At 54.8% G+C, this 25,053-nt stretch overlaps 1 protein-coding gene across 1 annotated transcript; it reads left to right on the top strand.

Moving 5' to 3' along the window:
• The first annotated feature begins 59 nt into the window (after positions 1–59).
• IP6K3 (inositol hexakisphosphate kinase 3) lies at positions 60–24,795 on the top strand. Its single transcript, XM_055407200.2, has 6 exons — positions 60–257; positions 9,919–10,288; positions 17,087–17,294; positions 18,321–18,496; positions 19,804–19,979; positions 22,650–24,795. Exons 2-6 carry the CDS (start codon positions 10,102–10,104, stop codon positions 23,067–23,069), a joined length of 1,167 nt encoding a protein of 388 aa, XP_055263175.2. The 5' UTR covers positions 60–257; positions 9,919–10,101; the 3' UTR covers positions 23,070–24,795.
• The last annotated feature ends 258 nt before the right edge of the window (positions 24,796–25,053 follow it).

Genomic DNA, 25,053 nt, shown 5'->3' with positions numbered 1-25,053 from the left:
GCTGCCTACGCCAGCCGGCCCCTGTTGGCCCTCCCCGAGAATCAGGTGACCCCCTGTCCCAGGCCTCTGCAGTCCAGCCCTGCGGACAGACCTGAGTCTGGGCAGACCGCTCCACCAGTGCTATCGTGGACACTGATTTCTCCACATTGGGGCACTGGGAAGGGCCTTTGCCCAGCGGTCACTGACCGGGAGGACCGCTCTTCACTGGAGCCCTGTCTCCTGCACAGCCCCGTGGTCCCACTTGGGGTGCGGCTCTGGTGAGTGCTGCCGTGGGGAACAAACATGGGCAGGGAGGGCCCCAATGGTGCCAGGGCCAAGGGAGAGGCCTGTTCACACATTGGGACTCAGGGGTGGATCCCCAACTAGAGGTCAGCCCCACCGACCCCGTGGGGCCCCAGTGTGTCCGTGTGCATCCGTGTTGGGGGTATGGGGGCTGTTGGCACAGCTCAGCAGCATAGAAATTCTGTCACTGGCTTCTCTCCGCTTGCCCTCCCCTCCCTCAGGAGTCACCCCGCCCCTGGCCCCCTCCTATGTTGTTCTGGAATCTGGGCTCCTGCGTGAAGGTGGCAAGGCTGGGCTTCAGGGACACTGTGAGGGCAGGCGCAGGGCTGGAGCCAGTCTTCCAGCCCTCGCTGGGTTTAACCCTTCATGCTGGGCAGCTGTCCCAGGAGCTTTGGGTAGCAAGGGCCCAGGGAACGGCATGTCTCGTCCCAGCAGCTGGGAGGGGCCCCGGGACCAGATGACATCAGCACCTTCGGGGCCGGGGCGCGGGTGCCTCGGTGGAGCGGGGGCCGGGGTGGACACGGCCACAGAGGTGTGTCACCACCAGGGCCCCCCCGCCCCGGGTAGGGGCAGTCTTTAGGGGCCCCTTCTCCCTGGACTCTCCTGGGGCCACACCCAGGGAATTTAAGACTTGAACCTGAGCCTGCCTGGGTCCTCAGGCTCTCTGCGGGCCTTGAAAACATCCAGGACGGGTCCCTCCCAGGAGATTTGGATCCCACCAGGCAAGAGTCAGACTTCTACGGTTTTTAAGAGCTGCTGATTAGCCTTTTTATTATGAAAAACTTTAAGCCTACAAGAAAAAAATAGAAGGAATGACACAATGAACATTTGCATGTTCTGCGGCTGGATTTACAGTTTGTCTGAGTTTTGCCACATTTGCTTCATTGTATTCTCTAAGGGTTAGGTATTTTGAAGTAATCTATGGACGTCACAGCACTTCCCCTCAAAGCACCTCAGTTCAGGTCCTTATGTAACCCCAGTGCTTTACCCCACTGACGATATTATTGGCTCCCCAAGAGTGGCTATGTCCAGGCCACGTTCCAATTTCCCCAGTTGTTCCTAAATGGTGTTCAATGCTTTGTTTAGACGAGGATCCAATGGGGCGGGGGCGGGGGGAGGACCCCGCTTTCAATCTGGTAGCATCTCAGCCAACCCCCACCCTCTCCAACCCCGTTTCCCCCGTCGACAGTGACCAGCTGAACTGAACGGCCAGCTGCCCCACAGGAGGGTGAGAACAGGGCTGGCTCAGCAGCTCAGTCCGGAGAGGGAGACTGAGGCCTGGAGGGGAAGGGGCAGGGAATCTAGGCAGACCCAGGGTTCCGGGCCCCACTGCGCCGCGTCCAGGCACCCTTGCCCCCTCGTGCCCCTCCAAAGTGAGCTTCTTATCGGGGATCTGAGAAAGCCCTCTTCTGCAAAGGGGCTGTGGACCCTGGAGGTCCTCCCAGTGCTCTGCCCCAGGACACCCTGGGGGCAGCAGGCCAGGCTGAGCAACTCCCTGCCCCTCCGTGGTCGACAGCCTGCTCCTGCATCCTCCAGCTCCAAACACAGCGCCTAAGACGTCCTTTCTACGTGGTTTCTGTCTTGTTCATCAGCAGCCACCGAGGAAGAGCAGTCAACTTTCTGAGATCAAGCACCAGCTTGTTCAGGGAGCAGCAGGGGGAGGCCGCCCGGCTGGCAGATGAAGGGGGCGTGGGGTCCGCCTATCCCGGGGGAGGGAGCCAGTGGGCTGCAGATGCTGAAGATGCTTCCGCTCTGCTCAGCCAGACCCTCCAGCGCCCCCGCCCCACCTCCTCGGCCGGCCCCGTCTCTGGTTTTGAGGTCCTTCCCCTGTGAGTTGAGCCAGGCGTCCCATTGCTCAGCAGTGCGCCTCACTGGCCCTCCAGCCGCTGTCCCAGCTCTCTGAGGACAGAACGAGCAAACTCAGGGCGGCTGAGAAGGGCCCTGAGTCGCTGGACCAAGGTGGTGCCAGTCCAAGTGCCGCCTCTCTGAGTGGTTCTGGCCCGTCTGCTGCTGCCCTCTGCTGGGCAAAGCCTCACGCTTCACACTTGCCCAGCTCAGCTCCACGGCCTGAAGGATGGTGACCGCACATGCACACACGTAGGCATGTTCCACCCCCACTGTTGTGTTTTGACCTTAAAAACCATATCTCTTGTTAGAGTCCTAAAGATTCCATAGTAACCACCGACAAGACTGTCTATCTCTGGCTCGTAAGGCCGGTGGCTGCTCATGTGACTTAGAGAAAGGTGTGGGGAAGGGTGTCAGAGGCTGGAAAATGTGGTCTGGATGTCTAGCTATATCCAAGACCCTGGGAGGAGGGTCCAAGGTCCCTCCAAACTTCTCCAATATCCAAGCTTCCAGGGGCAGCGGTCCCCAGGAGACAAGCCTCCCTGGGAGGGGCTGTAGGCGAGGTGCCCAGTGTGCACGGGAGACGGCGGGGCCGATGTGCCAAGGTGCTGTCATGAGGTCCGGCTCCACTGGGGTTGGGAAGACAGAAGCCCTGCCCGCCCCACCCCACCCCACCCCACCCCTGCTGGCCCCAGCAGCCCTTCCAGGAGCTCTGGGCTCTCAAGTCATCTTTGCCGCATGCGTCTCCCGCCCCGACAGCAAGCTCAGAACATCATCGCTGCTGCTACGGACATTTGTCAGGGGCTGAAGGGCTTCTAAACTAATAATAGCTGTATTAAAATCGCATTAGGTCCTCAAGCTGGAGGAACGTTGGGAGATTTTAAATGTTAAGAGAAAAGGAGACGGGGAAGAATATCTTCCCTCAAAGGATAACATCGGCTCAGAAATAAGTCAGGAAAATGAAGTATTGCTCTGTAACTCTGGAAATCAAGCCTTCCCAGGAAATGGATGCTCTCCAAAGCCACATCTTTCAGCCACAACTGAGAAGGTGATATGTGACGCCCCCAGCATTCGGTATTGATCCCACCAGACTGGGACCATGCAGACCATGGGGCTCACCGTCCCACAGCCCTTGAGTCATTTCCAGGATGGATTTTAAAACTTGATTTTTTTTTTCTCCCCAGAAAATAATCTTGTGCCTTCCAAGCCTGGATGGCCTCAGATGATACACAGCCCTCTGCCATGTGAGCAACTCCAAAATTCTCCTGCCCATTCCAACCTAAGTGGTTTTAAATGGTTTTCGGGTCCTCTCATCTCTAATAGATTAAAAAATGCTCCCTTGGGCATCACAGAGACATTGAGTGGTACTTGTACCAAACCTCTGGCTCTGAGGGGCCTGCGAAATGTACCTTAGAGCTTCAGAGGCGAGAGGGCAGGCCATAAACCATGCTGCTTCTAAGTCTGCTGGCCGACACGTTTTATTTTGCAGCCTTCTTTTGCTGTAAGCTGTTTCTTAATTATCTCCTCCCCAGAGCGCACCTCTCCCCCTTGGATCTACTGAGACGCAGTCCTCAAAGCGTTTATACCTTGGTGTTCTCAGGCAACCCCCTCCTGCCTAGACTGATGAGGGGGTCAGACCTCCTCTGCCCAGACCCCAGCAGCACCCACCTCTGCCTCCCCGCTCAGCACTGCCTCTGGTCCCGTCTCCCTGCCTGTCCCCTTCCTCACTGCTCCCTGCACACACGCGCCCTGAAACAGGCCTTCCTCAAGCTCCCCCAGGAGCCTCCGTCTCCCCAGCCTCCATCTCCTCGGTCTCAAACCCCTGCCCGGGTCCCTCAGCAATATCTCTTCTAACCTTTCTAACTAGGACTCATTTTTCAACCTAATTTGTTCCCTAGGAGTCCCTCTGTGATATTCATTAGACTTTTAGTATCTGTTGATTGAGAAAATAGACGATGATAAAAACTACTAGGAACTTAATAACTCCTTTAAATGAATTTGTATTTTGGTAAACACTGAAGCATTTAGATACATTTGAGAAATGATCGCAAGCTGTGGATATTGCTTTTCTACTCTGAAGATAATGCTGCTGGTGCTGCTGGTGTGGCTTTGGGTCAGGGCTTGAGTGGCCCACGGATGGGAGCCTTCCTCCCGTGGCACTGTGAATCCACACTGCCTGACTCCTCATGGAACCCTGCCCCCAGGGATGGCACCCCCACCGCTCTGCCAGGTGCGAGCTCTCAGCAGGCTCCCACTGCTGACATGGGCAGCTGAGGTTCACAGCACAGAGAGGGTCTCAGATAGGAGCCTGGGCCCCGCTCAGGTCTCAGGACTCTCAGAGGGACCCAGAGTGCCCGCCGCCCCTCCTGCCTTAGAAGGGAGATGACTTGGTAGCGCAGAACAGCATCAACTTTGGAAGGAGACAGATTCACTGTGGCTGAATTCCAGCACCGGTGCTCACTCTCTGGACCCTGGGGAAGCTCTTCCGCTTGTCTCCACCTGAAAATTATTCTGAGAAACAGAGGGGGATGTTGTAAGGCCAGTGGTCTGCCGTGGATGCTTCACGGCTACACCACAGAGGATGTATTCAAGCCTGAGGTTGCTCCATATTGGGTATCTGGCTGTGAGTTGGTGAATTAGTCTGGATGGACTAGGTTGTGCTGTGTAACAAAAACACTCCCAAACCTCAGTGCCGAATATAACCTGGACTGCTTTCTCTGCCATGCACAGTCACTCAGGAAGTGACTGTGCCTCCCAAATCACCCTGGCCGGGCAAAGAGTACACGGGGCACTGCTCGCTCTAAACGCTCCTCCCGGAAGTGGCATCCGTCACTCCCATCCATGTGCTGTTAGCCAAACTTTGGCTAACAAGGGAAGTGTAGTCATACCACGTTCCTGCAGAAAAAAAAAAGAAAAAAAGATTATTTGTGAACAGTGTTGACAATAACCACAGTCAACCAGCTAGTTTCCAGATACAAGGAGCTGGCAACCTCTGATAAGATAGAGTTCGTGGCTCATTTAGTCCAGGTTGAACCCTTACAAGTTTAGTTTGTGGTTTCACCTGCCGTCTTCCCTAAAAAGCAAGAGACAAGTTCTAAACGAGGTGCTCCTTCTGTAATTTTTAATGAACTCCAGTTTAGCCTGTGGGGAGAGGTCGTGTGCGTGTGTGCTCAGCCGCTTCAGTCATGTCTCTTTGTGACCCTATGGACTGTAGCCCGCCAGGCTCCTCTGTCCATGAGATTCTCCAGGCAAGAATCCTGGAGTGGGTTGCCATGCCCTCCTCCAGGGGATCTTCCCGACCCAGGGATCAAACTCGTGTCTCTTATGTCTCCTGCCTTGGCAGGTGGGTTCTTTATCACTGGCGCCACCTGGGAAGCCTGTGGGGAAAGTTAGATACACAACGAAGTCTCCCAGGCAGAGGAACTAACATGTGCTGACCTGTGGTGACGAGACCTGAGCCCCGACGCCCTCTTCCACCTCAGCTTGATGGGTGGCCCCTGTCCCTGTGCCTGGCTTCACCGCTGCTGTCCTCTGTCCCCACCCTGGGAGCCAAATACAATGGCAGGCCCTGATGTCCGTGACCCTCCTTTCGGACCAGGAAGTGTCTTGCCACCCAGCGCCGCCTGGCCGTCTCTCAGGCCTCTGCAGTGACACAGCTGGTCCAGGGCCTTGTTTGACACCCAGCTCCGTGGCCGGGCCCCACTAGAGAAATTCACCCCTCGAGTCCTCCTGGAGTCATTTCATTCAGGACATGACCCAGCGACGGGGCAGGAAGACACAGGGATCTGGGGCCATTTGTCCACTCTTCCCAGGGTGGGGGCTCTAATCCCCACAAGCTGGGGTGCCTCGCCTTCCCCATCCCCCTCCTCCACCTTCCCTCAGCCTCTCCCTCCCCAGGAAGCACTCAGGACAGACTCTGGGCTGGAGGTCTGGGCTGTGGTCTGCGAGAGGAGGCCTGGGCTGGGGAGAGGGCCCTGTGTCTCCCCACAAAGCACTAAAGGGAACCCCTCGGCATGTCAGAGGGGCTGTGAGGTCCTGCCTCGGCGAACGCCTTGCCTGCCCTCCCAGCACCCAGGCCGAGTCACAGGAGTCGGTCCCAGGCACCGCCCACGTGGTGACAAATCCCCAGCGTTGAGGATGCCTGGGAAACGGGCTCTCCAAAGGGGGCTGTGCGCTCCAGCATCGATGCGCTCCAGCATCTATGCCCTGTGAAGGCTGTGGCAATGGGCGGTAAACCAAGGCTTGGTTCGCCCCAGGGGTCTCAGCTAGCTGGTGGGGGGCCTGGAGCAGACCCAAGCACCGGCCTCTTGCCCAGCGCTCCTGGGCCCAGAGGCACTGCTCAGAGGCCGAGGCTCTGGCCACTGACTGAAGTGCCTGTCCATGGCGAAAGGCAGGTCTGAGCTGGGAAAGCTCTATCAGCCTGAATTAGTCATTTAGCACTCGGCGAGAGGGATGGGGGAAATGGAGGCCTTCTCTAGCTTGGTCCCACAACAACTGATGGAAACCTTAGCTTCCTTGGGAGTCCAAGGTCAGCGTCAGTGCCTGGGAAAAGCCACAGAGTGACTACCTGAGCAGCAGCAAACCCACTTGCCCGGCTCAGGCAGGAGGCCAGGGGACTACGCCACTGCCCCTCTGTAACCCCCACGTCCCTCCGTCCCCCCCATGCCCCTTCCCACAATCTACATCAGGAGCCCGAGGACCCTCAGACTTCCCCCAAGCCACACCCTAAGGTGACCCTTAAGCGGAAGGGCCTCAGTTTCTCCCAGCTTCAAGTCCAGCCTTTTTAAAAAGCTGCTACCAAGCCTGGGGGCAGGAGGGTTTGCGTTGCTGTGTGTAGGCCATCTTGGAGGGACTTCTGGCTGATCCGGGCTCCCTGAGGAGGTTTGGCCAGGGCCCCTGAGAACGTCTGGCGGTGGGGGTGGCAGTGACGGGAAGGGGAGGCTCTGGGAACGACAGTGCCTCTTAGATCCAGCTGACGCCCCCTCAGCGGGAAAACCCCACGCAAGCCAGTACCAAGACCCAGCTCCAGGGGCCTCACCTGACCCCTCCTGCTGGTTTCCACAGACGCGTGGACCCCAGCCACCACTGGGGCACGCACTCACTCTAGCAGGTTGTGGGAGGGCTGGCCAAACGGTATCAGGGTAGGAGAAACCAGGCCTGGGGACAGGAAAACCCGAGTGCCTTGTCATCATGGCTAGTGACTTGTGAGTGACTTTGGCTAAATCTCAGCCTCCTTGGGGCTCAATTTCCTGACTCTCGAAGCAGACAAACAGCAGCCCCCGGCATCTCCGCAGGACGGCGGGTGAGTGTGCTCTGGGCTAGTGTGCCTGGGTGCCAATCCCCGGTCTCCCCTTGGTAGCTGGGTGCACACAGGCAAGTTACTGAGCATCGCTGTGCCTCATCGTCCTCACCTGTGAAAGGCTGATACTACTCATTCCCTCACCCGGCAGGTGTGAGGCTCACACGGGTGAAACGCCTGGCACATTGCTGTGTCGTGTTTGTTACCATTATTGTTATCATCTCCTCCCACACCGCACTGCAAGGGAACATCTATGTCCTTGGGGCTCCTCGGGGAGACAGGGGCTGAGGGGAGAGAAGGGTGAGGGACCGCCCTGGGTGGCTGCACAAGGGTCTGCTGAGGACGCCACCCGGGTTCCCGGGCAGAGCTGGGCTCGCAGAGGTGAGTGCGGGCCTGGCCAGCACTGACCCTCCGGGAGACTGTGTGGGCCGGGGCCTCGCTCCTTCCGGGAGTGGCTATAAATGAACTTCACCAGCAGGCTGTCCCTCTGCCTCCCAGCAGCGCCTCTGACTCCCTGACCTGGGGACAGGTCAGCTGGCAAAGGCTGGCACCACGTGAGCCCAGTGAGAGAAGAGGCATCGGGCTGGCTTGGTTTTTCTCTTCCTTCCTCCTTCCTGCCTCGGACGAGTTTGCAGGGAGGATTAGGTTTGCAAGCAACTGCGATGTCTTATCCAATAACCAGACCGAAAGTATCAACCCATCCCTGATTCTCCTCATGTTTACATGCCTCCCAACTTCTCTCAGCTCCTGGGGCACATCCCAAGGGGGACTCACCTCGGGTGGTGGTGGGCAGGGGGTCTCAGAGTAGGGCTGGGGAAAGCCCTCACCAACAGGCCCCAGTCCTCCCCACCCCAAGGCCTTGCCCCAGCACCCCCAGACTCCCTAGTCATGCTTTAGTCATGTGTCCGGCATAGCAATTCCACAGAACAGGCAGAAGACACCCGCTTTCCCTTCTGAGGGGAACTCTGTGGCCTGCCGAGCAGTAACCAAGTCAGGAATATCATCGTGGAGGGGCATGAACAGGCCAGGCTGAGGCTTTCAATGCCTCCCAGGCTGGAGGTCTAAGTGGCTGGTGGGACTTCTCTGAGCTGGGGGCCTGAACAAAGTGACAGGTACTGCTGTGTGTGGAGGCAGCCAGTGTGGAGGATGGAGGCAGCCAGCCATGCCCATGGTCTGGACTGAAGGTCAGTTAGAGAGTTGATCATGCCCAGCACTGCCCCGCCTGGTTGCATCCTCAGCTGGGAGTCCAGCAGAAGAGAGTATTAATAACTCCATGGTGACGGCACCACCGCGGGACTGTCCTCTCGAACATGACAAATGTGGCCACGAGAGCCTCCCCTGGCAGTGTCTCCTTGACTCTCTCCTGAGACAAAGTCAGGATATCTTTATATTTTTTAAATATATTTATTTGACTGTGCTGGGTCTCAGTTGCAGCATGTGAACTCAGTTGCAGCACATGGGATCTAGTTCCCTGACCAGGGGTCGAACCCGGGGCCCCCTGCACTGCGAGCTCAGAGTCCTAACCGCTGGATCACCAGCGAAGTCCTAAAGTCAGGATGTCTTTAGGGGCCAAGTTTCCAGCCAGAGTTTCCAGCGTTTGCCTAAGGTCTGGCAAGCCAGACCTCATAGAGGGTGAAGGGCAAGCAGACGATGGGGGACCCAATCAGGAGCACCTGCCTAGCTTCTGCCTCTGTTCCTGGCCTGAGGTGGGCCCCAGCAAGCCGTTGCAGGCTTCGCTTTCCTCATTTGCAAGCATCCATGATAAAGCTGGCCCTCCCAGGGCTGGTAAGAAAATCTGATCCCCAGGACAATAATGCTATAAATAATCATGATAGATCACATTTATCAAGCACTAAACTCCAGGCACTGGGCTAACATTTTCATAGCCTTTATATCTCAATTCTGCCCCTAACTCTGTGAAGTGGATATCATTGTCATCTTATTCTTTAGATGGGGAAACTGAGGCCCAGAGAGGTTTAGTAACTTCCCAGGGTCACACAGCAATGATGTTGTGGAGCCCAGATAGTGCCCAGCTTATGAATATGCTATATCAAAATGAAGCATTCCTGTACCCCTCCAGCCTCTGCAGGATGGCAAGTCCCCACCAGCAGGGACTCTCTTCTCATTGGGGCTGGGACCAAAGTTTCCAAAGAGGAAGGCCAGCCATGGGACGTGAGCAGTTCAGACATGCTCGCTACACTCGGCAAGCTTGTAATCTTAGGGACTGTCTTTTGGAGGTTTTTTTTTTTTTTAATGTTTTAATATTTAAATTCAAAAGGCACTTGTAAATAGTATTTAGTGAAAAGTCTCCCTCTTAGCCCTGCTCCCCCGAGGCGGAAGCTTTTGCTTGTAACAGACGAACAACTCCAGAAGAAATCGACGCCTGTTTACGGTCTTGTCTAACACCTGGGGGTGTGGCTGGGGACTTCAGGTGCCCTCGTCCCCACACACAGTCTCCCTCACATCCCTTCCCTTTCTCCTCTGTTTTCCAGGGACCCCCACTGCCGAGAGCCCTCAGCTAGGAAGACTCTTGTGCTCTAGCCACAGGAAAGGCCGAGAAAAGGAAAGTTGAGGACTACTAACAGCCCACTTCTGTCTTGAAGCTGCGACCTCAGCCCCAAAGCCCCCTTCTCTTGTGGACTGCAGGGAGCCACCCCACCCTCCCACGCTGGAGCATGGTGGTGCAGGACAGCGTGGATGCCCCTGGCGTGCCGCTGGAGCCCTTCCTGCACCAGGTCGGGGGGCACCTGAGCGTGATGAGGTATGATGAGCACACGGTGTGCAAGCCCCTCATCTCCCGGGAACAGAGGTTCTACGAGTCCCTGCCGCTGGCCATGAAGCGCTTCACCCCGCAGTACAAAGGTGAGTGTCCAGGCAGTCCCCTACAGTCGGTGCTCCCCCAAGGGGCCCGGCCTCTCCACACGCCCCCACCACCTCCTCAAGCACTGTGGTGTGTTGAAGGGTTGCCATGGAGACCTGTCCTCTGCACAGCCGCTGGCCTTCACTGCCCCAGGTTTTCTGAACTCTTCTAGCCCCCAGACCTGGAGGGTAATGCCATTTGGCATCCCCTGTAAGCTAGCTCAAGCCACCAGTCTTTGCAGGATTGAGAAGGGGATAAGGTGGCCCCCAGCCCACCCCACCTTGATGGGGCATTCTGGTCTGTGGCTTAGGTGTGCCATGCCCAGGTCTTGTGACCGTGGTTGGTAGACACAGGACTGGTGGAGACCTCCCTTGAGTGACCCAGGCGGATGGCGGGAACCTTGGGTCTGGGACAGGTTATGGAGGAGCCGGTTCACAGTGTGTTTGGGAAGTCAGAATCCCTACTGTCATCTGGGGGCAAAGCTGGGGTGCAGGTTGCTCCCCGAGCGCGTGTTCTGGATCTGAGCACAAGGTCTGGGGAGAGAACACTGTGTGGGGAGGGCTGCTGTTGGCTGACCTCCGGGTGGGGGGCACTCTGGGCGGCCGTTGGCATCCATGGGGCAGGCTGTTGTGTCCACCCCCAGCCTTTGGTAAAAGTGGCTTGCAGGGCTCAGGGCATGACTCTGCCAGTCGCCAGCCCCACAAAGTAAGGAATGCTCAGAGAAGAGACCTCCTTTAAAGGATTTTAGACCTGTGACCTCAAGCTTCTGCCCTCGTTGTGCAAGTATCTGTGGTGAAAGCGACGATAACGTTCAGACAAGTCACTTAAAAACCTACCTGCATTTCAAAGGTGGAGAAAACTGGGAAGGACAGGACCTGTCTATGGGTTTGCCAAAAAAGTCATTCTGGTTTTTCCATATCCTCTTATGGAAAAAAAAAAAGAACCCAAAGGAATATTTTGGGCAACCCAATACATTGGTGTTTCTCATAAGTATGATCTGGGGTCAAACAAGTTTACCAGAATCACTGATGTATGTATGTGGATGTCTGTGTGTGTGTGTGTGTGTGTGTGTGTGTAAATGCAGGCTCCCGGGCCCCATTCCTGACCTGTGAATCAGAATCCCTGGGTCAGAGCCCAGGAAGCTGTATTCAGCATCCAGATTCAGACCAACTGAGAGGGGCTCAAGGCCTTGAGCCCTGGGCACTGCTTCAGTTGTGGGCAGCCAGGACCTCCCGAGAGTCTGACACAAGACACACGAGAGATGGGGTGCCGGCTGGTGCAGAGCCTCCCCGGGGACCCTCTGGGGCCGCTGACCAGTGCTGCCCATCAGCTGTGGGTGACCACCCACCTTGTCAGAGCACCCGCTGGAGTTAACATCTGTCCCTTCACAAGTGACCTCAAGCCAGCAGAGGGGCGGCCGGATCTCGGGAGGGGGTCCCTCCTGCCCACAGCATTCCCCGCTGGTCCCACACAACTCTGGAGCTGAGACTGACTCCCAGGGCCACCCCAGGCGCGCGTGGAAGTGGAAGAGCAACCACACCCCAGGGCCCTCCCCACTCCCCATCTGCCTGCGCCGTCTTCCCGGGTCAAGATGGGCCGTGTTAGGACGGCCCCAGTCTGGGGAGCCTCGGGCACTGGTCAGCTGTCCAGAACCCTCCTCTGCCTTGCGTCCTTCTCAGCTTGGGCCCATCCTGGTACCCCCCGCTCCCTGCTTCAGAGCCCCACTAACTCTGTAGATTAATTTGAGTCCTCACTTGGAAATGGTGGTTGCAAACAAGTCAGGAGGGACCAGGTCAGGGAGGCCCAGAATGTCCATCAGGGGAGACCATGCAGCCCAGCTGCGGGTGAGGGTGAGGCAGAGCCCACGGGCTGGCCTGACACCCAAACGCGAGGCTTGGACGATGAGGAACCCTGATCCCCTCATCTGCCATACCACCAGCCACCTGGTGCCAGGGTGCAGGCGCCACCCAAGGAAACACACATGTGAGGAGACACTAGAAAAAGGCCCAGAAGTGGGGCCTGTGTGCCCTCAGACCCCTGGGGCAGGAGGGAAGAAGGTCGGGTCTGGGCATGGGAAAGGGTCCCTTGAAGGGCTTCGGGCTTTGCAGGCTTCTTCCTTCCCCTGATAGGAAAAGTAATGCCAAGGCTTCCCTGGCAGTCCAGTGGTTAAGATGCTGCACTTCCACTGCAAGGGGGCACGGATTTGATCCCTAGTTGGGGACTAAGATCCCAAATATGGCTCAATGCAGCCAAAAAAAAAAAAAAAAATCAAGAAAAGTACTACTGGTCAACCTTTAGCATTTACTCAGTGCCAAACACCCTAGAAGTTGTTTCTGTGATTGACTTGTTTAACCCTGACAACATTCTAAGAAAGGCACTCCCGTTGTCCCCACTTCATGGGGGAAGAAACAGGCCCAGAGGGGTCACCCAACTTGCCTCAGGCCACACAACCAGTAGAACAGAGCCAGGATTCAAGTCTGGCTCCCGAGTGAGGCCTCTCAGCCCCCAGCCCAGATCCTCCAGTGACCATCCCTGCAGAGACGACACCCCAGACGTCAGTGCTTGAAGCCGTCCAGCCCAACAAGGGAGGGGAAGTGACTTGCCCAGGGTCACTTAGCTAGTGAGTCGAGTGCCCAAAGGCCGCTACAGGGGTCTCCCTTTCCATCCTGATGGGACCAGCCCGGAAAGAGGGGCCATTGCTGACGTAGCCTCCACACGCCCCGGAGCCCACCCTCTTCCGTCTCACACCTGCACGCTGATGGCTTTGGGGTGCTGGGCAGGCACTGCATTCCCAGAGCAGCCTCCCCGGGCCTGGAGCGCGCCTGGACTCCTTGGGCACGAGAGCGTCTTGAAACTGTGTCCCTCCTCCCCTCTGCTTCGGGCGAGCGAGGACATGCTCCTAGGTCCAGCTGGTTAATGGATGAGCCAGATTCATATTACAGACATTGGCGAATTAATGTCTTCATGAGCTTAAAAATAAATACATGACAGAATATTCACGGAAGCTGCTCAGCCAAATCGGAATTGCTGAGATGCTCTGGGTGTGTCAGGGAACGCTCTCGTCTGCCCAGCTGACATGGTCACAGTCGAGGTGCTTGGGGGGCTAGTGAGCAAGCAGATGGGACTGGGGTCTCCCACCCACCTGGCTGGGCAGGGGCGGCAGTGTTTTGGGAGCCCGTGGGCATCTGAGACAGCCAAGGTGAGCTGGAGGCCAGGCTGGGGCCAACAAGGCTCTTGACAAAGGAATGATCCAAACCTCAGGGAGTCTGAATCCCACTGAGTGGCTGCTCTTGTCAAGGACAGGCAACTCGAGATTGCAAGGTCACTGTGAGCTATGGGGCTCCCCTGGTGACTCAAATGGTAAAGAATCTGCCTGCAGTGCAGCAGACCTGGGTTCAATCCCTGGGTTGGAAACATCCCCTGGAGAAGGGTATGGCAACCCACTCCAATATTCTGGTCTGGGAAATCCCATGGACAGAGGAGCCTGGCAGGCTACAGCCCATGGGGTCGCACAGAGTTAGACACAACTGAGCAACTAGTACAACACTCTGTGCAACCGTCCCAGGTTTCAGAGGGAAGTGGGGCTGAGGTGAGAGAGGGAAGGAAGAGAGACACAGAGCCAGGCAGAGGCGCGCAGGGAGATGGAGCAAGAAGGCAGAGACAGGAGTCTGGCTGTGTCATGCTGACGGCACGACAAATGAAAATGACTTTTGGGTTTTACTGGTTTGGCATTATTTGCACCTCTGCTCACCTCCATCTATTTTGACACTCAGACCAGATGAGATCAGACCAGAGCTGGAGCCTGGAGAAGCAGGTGAAGGTCACATTTCTTGTCCCACCAGGAAGGCCCCCTGGGCTCAGGGCTCCCCAGGAACTTGGTTTCTGGCAGGCCCGTCACCTTAGCCTCACAAATGAGAAAGTCTAGGGGGCCCCCGAACGGTAACTTGAACTTTGTGAGATCCAAAAAGGCCTTGCCTTAGGCCGGCACACCTTCCTGCCTCCCCGAGCGAGCAGGAGGCTCCAAGCTCCCCAAGAACCAGCACAGAGGCCGTGGGGCTCCCCCTCTCCTGGGACCTGGAGGGTGGGCTCTGGGGCCTGGGCTGGGGGGGCTCCTTCCTGGGATGAGCACAGCAAGGTCAAGGCTGGAAATGAAGCACTATGTCCTGGGCTTCTTGACACTGATCGCCTCTCATGAGGTGGTGGCTCCGTGGCCTCTCTGTTTGCTCCCGCGGAATAGAATGACCAGCCAAATGTGACTGGGGACACAGCAGGAGTGTCTTCATCAACCATGCTTGGGTAAACACAGCGTGACAACCCCAACTCTCCCGAGAGATCCTGGGCTTGGTGTGGCAGCCTGTTCCCTCTCCCACAGTCACGGCTGGCACAGCCTTCACCCCCTACCGACCGTGTGACCTGGGGCAAGTTATTCAGTCTCTCTGAGCCTCAGGGACCACAGTCAACGCCTTGCAGGCTTAGCGGTAGACACTAACTTAGCGGTAAACGAAACGCACCTCATGCTGGCACACAGTAGGTGTGAAAGACCAGGCAGTGGGTATCACTCCTGTGCTGCGTCCCCAGCCGCCACCAGCCCCTGCTCTCACCAGCAGGAGCAGCATGGGTGGGCTCCATCTCGGGAGGCAGGCTGCCATCCAGGGGAAGGACAGAATGCCGTGCTCAGGGGCGCTGTGACCGTTAGCATCACGATTGCTCCATGGGATACTAGGGCCTGGGATGAGCTAAGGAAGAGCAGAATTTTTAAGGAACTGGAGGGAAATGAAGGTCACCATCAGGCCGCAGAATCAGGGCTCTGGGAACCCGAGATGACAGGCCTGGCCCGGGGAGACCACTGAGCCAGGCGCAGATGGGCCTGGAGAGGGACTTGCAGAATGACAGAGCAGCCCTGAAAAGGAGTGTCTGCGCTGAGCAGCCCAGGAGGGCCCGGCAGGACTGTGCGCGTGGAAAGCAGTCTCCCCAGCGGCTGGCTCAACAGAAATGACCACTTAGAGGCCGGGAAGGTGACCCAGTGCCTGGCGGAGGTTATAAACACCTGGGAGGATGCAATTGCAGGCAACCCTCCCACCTGTCAGGGTCCCAGCAGAAAATGAGTGGTAGGTGCCAGGGGGTTAAATAAATTCTTTAAGGATCTATCAGCAGAACTGCACACAGGATGAAGGGAGAAACTGGGAGGGGGGCTTTCCTGATGCCCCAATTGTTAAGACTGTGCTTCCACGGCAAGGGGCACAGGTTTAGCTCCTGGTTGGGGAAATAAGATCCCACATGCCACGTGGCCAACAAAAAAGAGGTGGGGGGAACAGTTAAGGATGGTGAGGCAGCCAGGGACCAGCGGGACGGGAAAGCTACAACCATCCCTGGGCCGGAAAGGCCAAGTGAAGGCATGGTGCAGCTGACCTGGCAAGAAGGAGGCCACAGAGAAACAGGGCAAGTCATGGGGCAGCAGGGAGGGAACCCAAGGGATGAAGGTCCCAGCCTTTCTCCTCTCCCCCCATCTATCAGCCGTGACCCTCACTGGCCCAACTGGCAGGCGAGGAAGCCACGGGTACACTCCAGAGTCAGCCCCTTGGGCACAAAGCAGGGTGGAGAGAGACGGAGAGCAGGTTGGTAGGTGAGAGAGCCAAGAGGGGTCCTCACTGCACCAGCTGCAGGGAGAAGGTGGGGGCAAGGACTTTACAGAGAGCCAGTTTTCATAAAACCACTCGTGTGACAGTCTCCTGGGCCATGACCATGTGTACCTTCCATCTTCACCAGGACTCTGGCAAGGCTGGGCACCCACTGGATGCCAAGCCCCACGGAGGGAGGCATGGATCCTGCCATCAGAGCAAGAAGTTCACAGGGGATGACCACAGAGCCATGAATGTGGGGCCAGAGCCTATGACCTGGCCTGGCCAATGTCCCAGAGGAGAAGCCCGGCTAGTGCATGGGTTCCTGGGGGGGTCCACACGTCCTTTGCTGTTACAGCCAGCATCCAGAAGACGAGGTCACGCTTGGAGTATAAACACCAGAGGTTAGGGAGTTCCGTGGCAGTCCAGCAGTTAGAACTGCAGGTTCAATCCTTGGTTGGGGGGCTGAGGTCCCACAAGCCTTGTGACATGGGCAGAACAAGCAAACACCGGTGGTTAGGAGGTACCGCTGGAAAAATCTCACTTGCCTTCTATTTTCTACCAAAGAACCACATTCTGTCCATAATCCTCATGGGCTGTGCATCTGTGCATCATGTGTCTCAGCATGAAAGCCAGGGATGCGGGAAGGATGAATCAAGGGGCAGTCTGGGCGGCAGGAGGCTGTTAGAGGAAGGCTTCCTGGAAGAAGCTGCTCAGATAATGATTACATAGAGGAGAAGGCAAGGGTGATGGAGACAGAATGAGATGCACCCCTCCACCCCGACTTCCCTCACTGCCACTCACAGGTGGGGCTCTTCTCTGCAGAGGACCAGCTTAGATGCCCCAAGGCTGGGTCCGAATGGGGTGCCACGGGGTGCCTGGGTGATGTGGGCTGTGCCCAAAGGAGCAGGAATGCGAGGATGGAATAAAGGCACGCGGCTGCCCTGTTTCAAGCGTGAAGGGGCAGGGAGAGGCCACGAAGCAGGGGCCGTGCCAGCATCAGTCCAAGGCCATTTCCGGCAGGCTCCTCGGGCTCTGGCTTGTTCCGGAGCAGGATCTGTGTCAGGCCAGTCCCTGGAGCGCTTTCTAGAGAGAGGAGCTGGGAAAGGGTGCAGGTTGACCACTGCCATTAAACTGTGGTTCAAAAGGACATCGCACCATGTCCACCCCTCCCCTCTGCAGGCATCATCACCGTGCACCTCCGGAAGGACAGCCACGGCCGTCTCAGCCTGGTTGCCAACCCCCTGACTGAGAACCGGGGCCCCTTCACGGTCTCCACGGAGTCGGCAGCGGTGGCCATATGGCAGACCCTCCAGCAGACCGCTGGCGGTGGCACCCTCCCCCTCGCCCAGTGGCAGCACCCCCAGCGGGCACACTCGCTCAAGGAGAGGTGAGGTCACGTGGCGGGATGCCAGAAGCCAGGCTGCGCATCCCTAGCCGCGACCAGCACTGTTCACGCCCGTGCCAAGGCCAACGGCTCCCCTTTGGGGCTAGAGTCGAGAAAATGAGAAATTCAGACAAGGGCTCTGTCTAGCAGAACCCCTGTGACCAAAGAAAGGAATGCATTTTCTTTGGTGCCACTTCCAGAGGGAGGATTTCGATGCGTTTCTTCTCGAAAGTGGGTAAGCGTGCCGAGTCCTGTACAGAGAAGGCATTCAGTGTGTATTTGTTTAATTAAAAATCTATTTCACTGAGACCACAGAATGTATCTGGAGGGGGGAGATGTGCAGAGCAGAAGCCCCAGAATAGTTGACATAAAGGAAAAAGTGTGGCTAATGCCTCTCAGAAAGCCTCTTCCTTAGCGGTCGAGTTGGGGTGTGGAGAGAGGTCCACCAAGTGCCAGGGGGCCCTGGAGATGCAGGCGGCTCAGGGCACCTGAGATCCTCGGAGAGGTCTCCGAAACCTCCGATGGCGTCAGCTGACCTTTCTCAGAAGAAACGCATCCCTGGGGAATTTTAAATATTTATGGGAAACAAAAGGGAGCTAATACAACGAAAGCACCTCCCTTCCCCAAGGAGTGCAGCGGATCTAATTAAGCCTCCCAGCTTGGCGTCAGGAAGCGGTGTGTATCATTTCCCTGCTGCAGACCCGGGGAGCTGAAATGTAGAGGAGGAGAGAGGGTGGACCGTGGATCTGTGCTTCTCACCCCCGATGAGGTCACAGGAACAGCCTAACCCCCAGCCTTCTGATCCCAGGCAGGGTCAACCCCTCTATATTGTGTGAGTTATTCTGGACTTTAGAGGGACCCCGTGAGGCCGGCAGCCTGGCCTGGCCTGGGGCCTGAGCGGGGCAGGGGGGCACCAGGGTCCTGGGGGGCATCTGGGAGGGTAGTCAGGGGCAGTCCACAGCCTGGTCCAGCCAAGAGAGCCCTACCAGCCACCAGGGTCCTGATGCTGAGTGCTCCTCTCGCCCACAGCCCGGCCATGGCTCTCCTGAGGTCCGAGCTCCACCTCAAGGCCCAAGTCCCCTCGCTGGTGGAAGATGTGAACGGGAACCTGATGGAGAAGGGAAGCTTTAACCCGTGGGGCCTCCACTGCCACCAGGCCCACCTGAGTCGCCTGTGTGCCGAGTACTCGGAGAACAAGCGGCACCGTATCCTCGCCCGCTGCCCACCCGCTGCCCACCATGCACAGTGCTGTGCGGGACGAAGGGGCAAGGAGAGGGTGGCCGAGACAAACGTGCTGAGGCAGGGCCAAGGGAGAGGCGGGCCGGGGGAGAGACAGGGATGTCACGGAGAGTGGGAAGCACAGCCCTCCAGGCTGGGCCCTGGAGGAGAGCTGTGCTGTGCTCGGCTGCTCAGTCGTGACCAGATCTTCATGACCCTTTGGGTCATAAGCCCACCAGCCTCCTCCGTCCAGGGGATTTTTCAGGCACGAATATCTCCCCCTCCAGGGTATCCTCCTGACCCAGGGATCAAACCTGCATCTCCTATGTCTCCTGCATTGCAGGCAGATTCTTGACCTGCTGAGCCACCAGGAAAGCAAAGAGAAGTCAGAGGCTGGGGAAGGCAGATGGGGGCGGGGGGCGGGGTGAACTGAGTGCCTCTGTTGGGTCACTGGTCCTGTCTCTGCCACCTGGGCAGTGAGGATGGGCAGGGCTGGGGTCTCTGTGGGCAGTTAGGAAACATGATTGCCGCACTGAGGCAGGGCCAGGGGGACTCAATGAGCGGGTGGGTCCCCATACTTCAACTCCTTTTTATGCTCCCAATCCTGCCCACAGCCATCACGGAGCTGATGGGTGAGAATATAGCAAGGCCCCTCTCTTAGGAAGGGACCTCCGGGTGGACCCTCAGGAGAGGTACTCCCCTGTCCCCCTCAGCTTGCCACAAACTCAGGGAGCATATTCAGGCTTGGAAGGCCCCCTCTGTCACCACTGGGCTCCTTCCCACAAACTGGTGGCTGGTTTTGCGGGAATTACTAAGACATCTGCAATCTGCATCCCTAAGCTTTTTGCAGGATAATTATTCAGCTGAAATTAATATTCCTGCAACTCATCTCTGAAGCTAACATCAAGGCACTTCTCCCAAAAGGTACTGGCCTATTCAGTGACTCGAGGTTTTAGCCTTCTGATTTTCTGCCATAAAATGTAAATTGGGCATGGCCTGCCGAGGATTTCACGCCTGCATTTAAATTTCAACCTCAGAGCAAAAAGGGAAAGGAAAAGAAACTCACATCCTAATAAACTCTCCCTTAAAAATGGACTTATGAGAGCAGCCTGCAAAGTCAATGCCTTGAATTCTTCATAGCGACAACAGGCTGGTCTGTAGTGAAAGAAATAGGGGTGAAGGGCTGGGGTCCAGCGAGGGGAGTCTCCAGTCGGCTTCAGAAGCCCGCTGACCACCTCCTGCGGGGAAGTGGCCTTTGTGTCCCTGGAAGCCTTCCTTAATGCCGCGCAACCAGGGTTCCTGTTGCTGGAAAACGTCGTGTCACAGTACAAGCACCCCTGCATCTTAGACCTGAAGATGGGGACCCGGCAGCACGGGGACGATGCCTCGGAGGAGAAGAAGGCCCGCCACATGAGGAAGTGTGCGCAGAGCACCTCGGCCCGGCTGGGCATGCGCATCTGCGGAATGCAGGTCGGTGGGGGAGGGGCGACCGTGGGACTGGGCATCCCGGGAGGTCCGCTGGAGGCAAGGGTGTCCCCCAACCAGACACCCTCGCTTTCACTTTGTGGGAGCAACAGAGGCAGTGGCCAGGCAACTCTTTCCCCAAGGAAACATATCCTGATCCAGGACATGCTGGGTTATTTTAAAGAGCACCTTTCAGGACAGTGATGTCAAAATCCCACCATTTGGGGAAGAATGTAAATTGGAGTAACCACGATGGAAAATGGTACAGAAGTTCCTCAAAAACTAAAAATAGAGCTACCATATGATCCAGCAATCCCACTCCTGGGGATGCACCCAGACAAAACTGTAATTCGAAAAGATGCATGCGTCCCTATGTTCATAGCAGCACTATTCACAATAGCCAAGATATGAAAACAACCTAAATGTCCATTGACAGATAAATGGATAAAGAAGATGTGGAACATATATACAATGCTATACTACTTAGCCATAACAAAGAATGAAATAATGCCACTTGCAGATGTATGGGTGGACCTAGAGATTATCATACTAAGCAAAGTAAGTCAGAAAGAGAAAGACAAACGTTATGTAATATCACTTATATGTGGAATCTAGAACATGACACAAATGATCTTTTATGAAACAGAAATGAGCTCACACAGAGAACAGACTTGTGATTCCCAAGGTGGGTAGGGGTGGGAAAAGAAAGGATTGGGAGTTTGGGATTAGCAGATGCAGACTGTTATATAGAGAATGATAAACAAGTTCCTACTGTACAGCACAGGGAACTATATTCAACATCCTGTGATAAACCATAGTGGAAAAGAATATAAAAAAGAATCTATATATATAACTGAATCACTGTGTTAAACAGAAGAAATCAACACAACACTGTAGATCAATAAATTTTTAAATAAAATTTTTTTAATTTTTTAAAATATTTAATTAAAATAATTTTTAAAAACCAGATGAGTTTTAAACTCATCTCAAGGTCTCTGGTAGCTGGAACTTTCCGCCCAGGCCGCGTGAGTCCTGCCCATGTTGAAGGAAGACCTTTGATGACAGTGTGTGAGCAGGGCTGGGAGAGAACTGAGGGAAAGCTTCCCTGCGTGCTCCGTGGGGTCCTCATTCTCTTGAATGATGAAGCTGAACCCTCTCCTTCTCAGATGCTAGGAGGCAGCCAGCTTTTCAAATCCATATTAGCCATTCTCTCTTCTTACTCTGCCTTTTCTGCTGCTTCTTACTACCTGTTCTGGTTAACAAAGTGGTAAAGTTGTAAGCGGCAAAGCCCAGCAGAGGAATGGCTAACTTCTTATTGCCCAGACTCCACGCTTCATTTTTGCTGCTCTGAAGTGGCTTATGGCTGGGGCTGCAGGAGAACAGGAGGAAATAAACTTTCTCTACTGGTTCCCTCTTAGAATCTATCTACTCAAGGCAAAACCAGACACGGATTTGACGGTAAACACTATCGCTTTCCTTAATTGAAACTGCCACCCCTTGAAACTGGAAGTTGAGTCTATAAATTTGAGGCCCAGATGCCCCTAGGAGAGCTTGGAGCACAGTTCTCGAGAGGATGGAGTGTGATGCGTTGTGGTGTAAATGGAACTTCTCTCTGGACCTCAAACCTTCTGAAATTGATCCGATTTATTTGGAAAGTGAGGCCTATCCTGTGTTTAGGACAGGCCAATTTAGCAGCTGATCTTCAGCCCTCCAAAGGCAACACCAAGTCTATCATATCTTTCTGATTTTTTTTTCCACTCATGTTTTCTGTAAAGAAAACCATGTAATCTGAAGCCAGGGAAGACCTGAGAAACTGGCATGGCCAGGTACAGGCAGCCTTTCCCAGGTGTGCCAGGAGGAGGGGTGCCAAGTCCACCCTCTGGCCATGCCAGCCACTGGCCTCCATTCAGCCTCTGCCTGCCTCTGCCATCTGAATGAAATGGGAGCGGCTGTCACTGTTCCCGCCATCAGCATCTCTCCTCCATCTGCTTCGTTCTGGTGGCCAAGACGTGATAGGGGACTGGGGAGGAGCTGGTGCCAAGGAGAGGTGCCACCAGCCCACAGAGCCCACTCCATCCAGGCTCCCCTCAACATCACCCACCACCTGAAAACTCCAGGCACACCTGATTTAGCCTGTTTTTCCATCTTCAAACAATTCACCCCACTCCACCCCTGGAGCCATCACAGTTTCCTCAGAATCTGCAGAGAAAGGACTTCATAAACTTTGTTGGGGAAATTTTAATTTACTTGGCTTCCCAAGGCCATTGGCTGTGATTTCAGATTCCCACTAAAGCTTTCTGGCTTGGGTTTGCTAATGTTTGAAGAGGGCGAGAAGCCAGGACTTAAATCATGATTTGGCGGTTGACATTGGAAATTCACAAGAAAGGAGATCCAAACCTGTTCCTCATGGGCAGAGGGTCACCTCTGTAGGATGAAGGATCTTTGGACCTTGAATTTCTATTAACGGCTTGCACAGAAAACATTTTTAAGTGTAAAATTTATACTGGTGCTTGGTGAAAGATTGTCTTGCCAGTCACTGCAGCCATTCCTGCTCGGCACCTCTAGAAATGTGTTTCTGTATTAAGTTTGCTTGAGATGCTGCCTCTGTAGCAGATGTGATTTTTTATTTTTTAAGTTTGCAATTCTTAACATTTTCTGTCTTCTTTTTAATGTAAGGTTTATCAAACCGATAAGAAGCACTTTCTCTGCAAAGACAAGTACTATGGAAGAAAGCTCTCGGTGGAGGGCTTCAGGCAAGAGCTTTACCAGTTCCTGCACGATGGGACCCGCTTCCGGACGGAGCTGCTGGAGCCCATCCAGCACCAGCTCCAGGCCCTCCTCTCGGTCATTAGGAGCCAGAGTTCATACCGGTTCTACTCAAGCTCTCTTCTCATCATCTATGATGGGCAGGAGACTCCACAGATGCCCCACGGCAGCAACGCCATCAAAGTTGATGTTCGGATGATCGACTTTGCTCACACAACATACAAAGGCTCCTGGAATGAACACACCACCTATGATGGACCAGATCCAGGCTATATCTTTGGCCTGGAAAACCTCATCCAGATCCTGCAAGGTATTCATGAGGGACAATGAGACTTGTTGAGCCCATCTGGACTTTTCCAGAGAAGAGCTCTCCAAGGGGACCTATTGGTAGTCTAGACGCCCCCTGAAATGTGTCTGCAGTAATTATGTCTATGTTCAAAAGCCATCTCTCCACATGACAGGCTGTACCAACAGCTGCTAACAGCTCTGGAGCTAATGCACGTTCCCTGGCACCTTGCGCTCGTGCTGGCCCTTACAGGCTGCACGCGAGGATGAAGTGGTGCCTTTCTGGAGTGAGGAAAGCTGCAGAGGAGCTGGGGCAGCGTCACGGTGAGATTCTGCGGCCCTTGCACTGAAGGACACTTTCTTGTTGTCATGCTGCACTCTCACAAGCTGTGAGGGCAAAAAACACCTTACTTGAAGAAGCCTGGAAGAATGTGTTCCCGAGTTTATGGTTTTTCTGCTTGCATGGGCTGCTGGCTCCTGGAGCAGACAGAGGCTAGTAATGTCTCTTACCTTTCTCAGAGCGGTAGGTGGGGCAGGGAGACGTGAGACAGAGCTTCCGTCTCACCAGCTCTGACCCCAGGTTCCAAATGGACAAGGACAATCCCAGACACAGCACTGGCAAACCGAGACTCCAGCTTCCCCATTTTTGCCCATGGAAGGGCAGGTTTTATGGGAAGTGATGATTCTGCCAGATTCTGACCATGAAATGCAGCTTCCGGTGGGGGTGGACCGCGCAGAAGGAAGATGTGAACTTACACTCTCCGCTTTCTATTTATTTACTGGGGGTGGGAGTGGGGGTGGGGTGGGGGAGTTAGAAGAGAGGCCCCTAGAGGACCCAGGAAACCAGGTTCAATGTTTACAAGACGGGTGGACAGTGTAAATACAGACCCGAGAGCAAACGGTTCTCATTAATTCCTTCTCCTGCAGTGTGGAAACCTATTACAATACCCTCGAGTCAAGCACTGAGATATGTTACCCAATTAGGGAAATAAATTTGTTAATAAAATTGCTGAGGTCACCAGTGATTATTTGGTGTGCCTTATTACCCCTTCTGTTTGTTGATTCTGATCATCATACTGTATGGTATTTTCAGTTTATGAGTGACTAGAGTATACCACCACAAGAACAGTCCACTGATTTCCTCCTGCAATGCAGGAGACCTGGGTTCAATCCCTGCGCTGTGTAAGTCCCCTGGAGAAGGGAAAAGCTACCCACTCCAGTGTTCTGGCCTGGAGAATTCCATGGACTACAGTCCATGGAGTCGCAAAGAATTGGACACAACTGAGCGACTTTCACTTTTCACTTTCATTACCCTGTTTGTTGATTCTGATCATCACACTGTATGGTATTTCCAATTTATGGGTGACTAGAGTATACCACCGCAAGAGCAGTTCAGCGATTTCCTGCAATCCTTCAGGGAACCTGGGTGAGAAATAGTGGCTAATAAAATAATGTGCGTGTATCACAAGGCAGGCACCAGACCTAAGAAGTAAGTGGTCTCTTCATGTGAACCTTACACAATGCAAAAGGAAACAATTTTTGTATTCTCATAGCTAATAAACTTTCAAAAATCCACACAGCCTCTCCGCCCCTCACAAAGAAAAAAAAAATACACACCAGCAGAAAGAAAGAATGCCTGGATAATAAAAAAACTTCTTTACATTTTAGTTTACATTGCATGGATTTCCAAGCAAGGTAACTTGCCTGATTATCTTTGGCCTCCGTAAAGTTGTGACTGAGGTTCATGCCCTGCGTCCTTGGTGAGTAAATTGAGTCAAACCACAGTGACAGATTTGGTTTTCTTGGGCTCCAAAATCACTGTGGATGGGGACTGCAACCATGAAATTAAAAGATGCTTGCTCCTTGGAAGAAAAGTTATGACAAACCTAGACAGCATATTAAAAAGCAGAGAGATTACTTTGCCTGCAAAGGTCCATATAGTCAAAGTTATGGCTTTTCCAGTAGACATGTATGAATGTGAGAGCTGGACCATCAAGAAGGCTGAGCATCGAAGAACTGATGCTTTCAA

Source organism: Moschus berezovskii, chromosome 23, assembly GCF_049115385.1.
Source record: "Moschus berezovskii isolate FMDL1 chromosome 23, NW_MosBer_1.0, whole genome shotgun sequence".
NCBI lineage: Eukaryota > Metazoa > Chordata > Mammalia > Artiodactyla > Moschidae > Moschus > Moschus berezovskii.
Note: the sequence above shows the minus strand (reverse complement) of the source record. Positions and strands in the feature narration are given on the sequence as shown.

Coding starts and splice junctions, on each gene's coding strand:
- IP6K3 (XM_055407200.2), top strand. CDS start 10,102: ATGGTGGTGCAGGACAGCGTGGATGCCCCTGGCGTGCCGCTGGAGCCC. Junction 17,295..18,320: donor GCACACTCGCTCAAGGAGAG/GTGAGGTCACGT, acceptor TCTCGCCCACAG/CCCGGCCATGGCTCTCCTGA. Junction 18,497..19,803: donor CTCGGAGAACAAGCGGCACC/GTATCCTCGCCC, acceptor CCGCGCAACCAG/GGTTCCTGTTGCTGGAAAAC.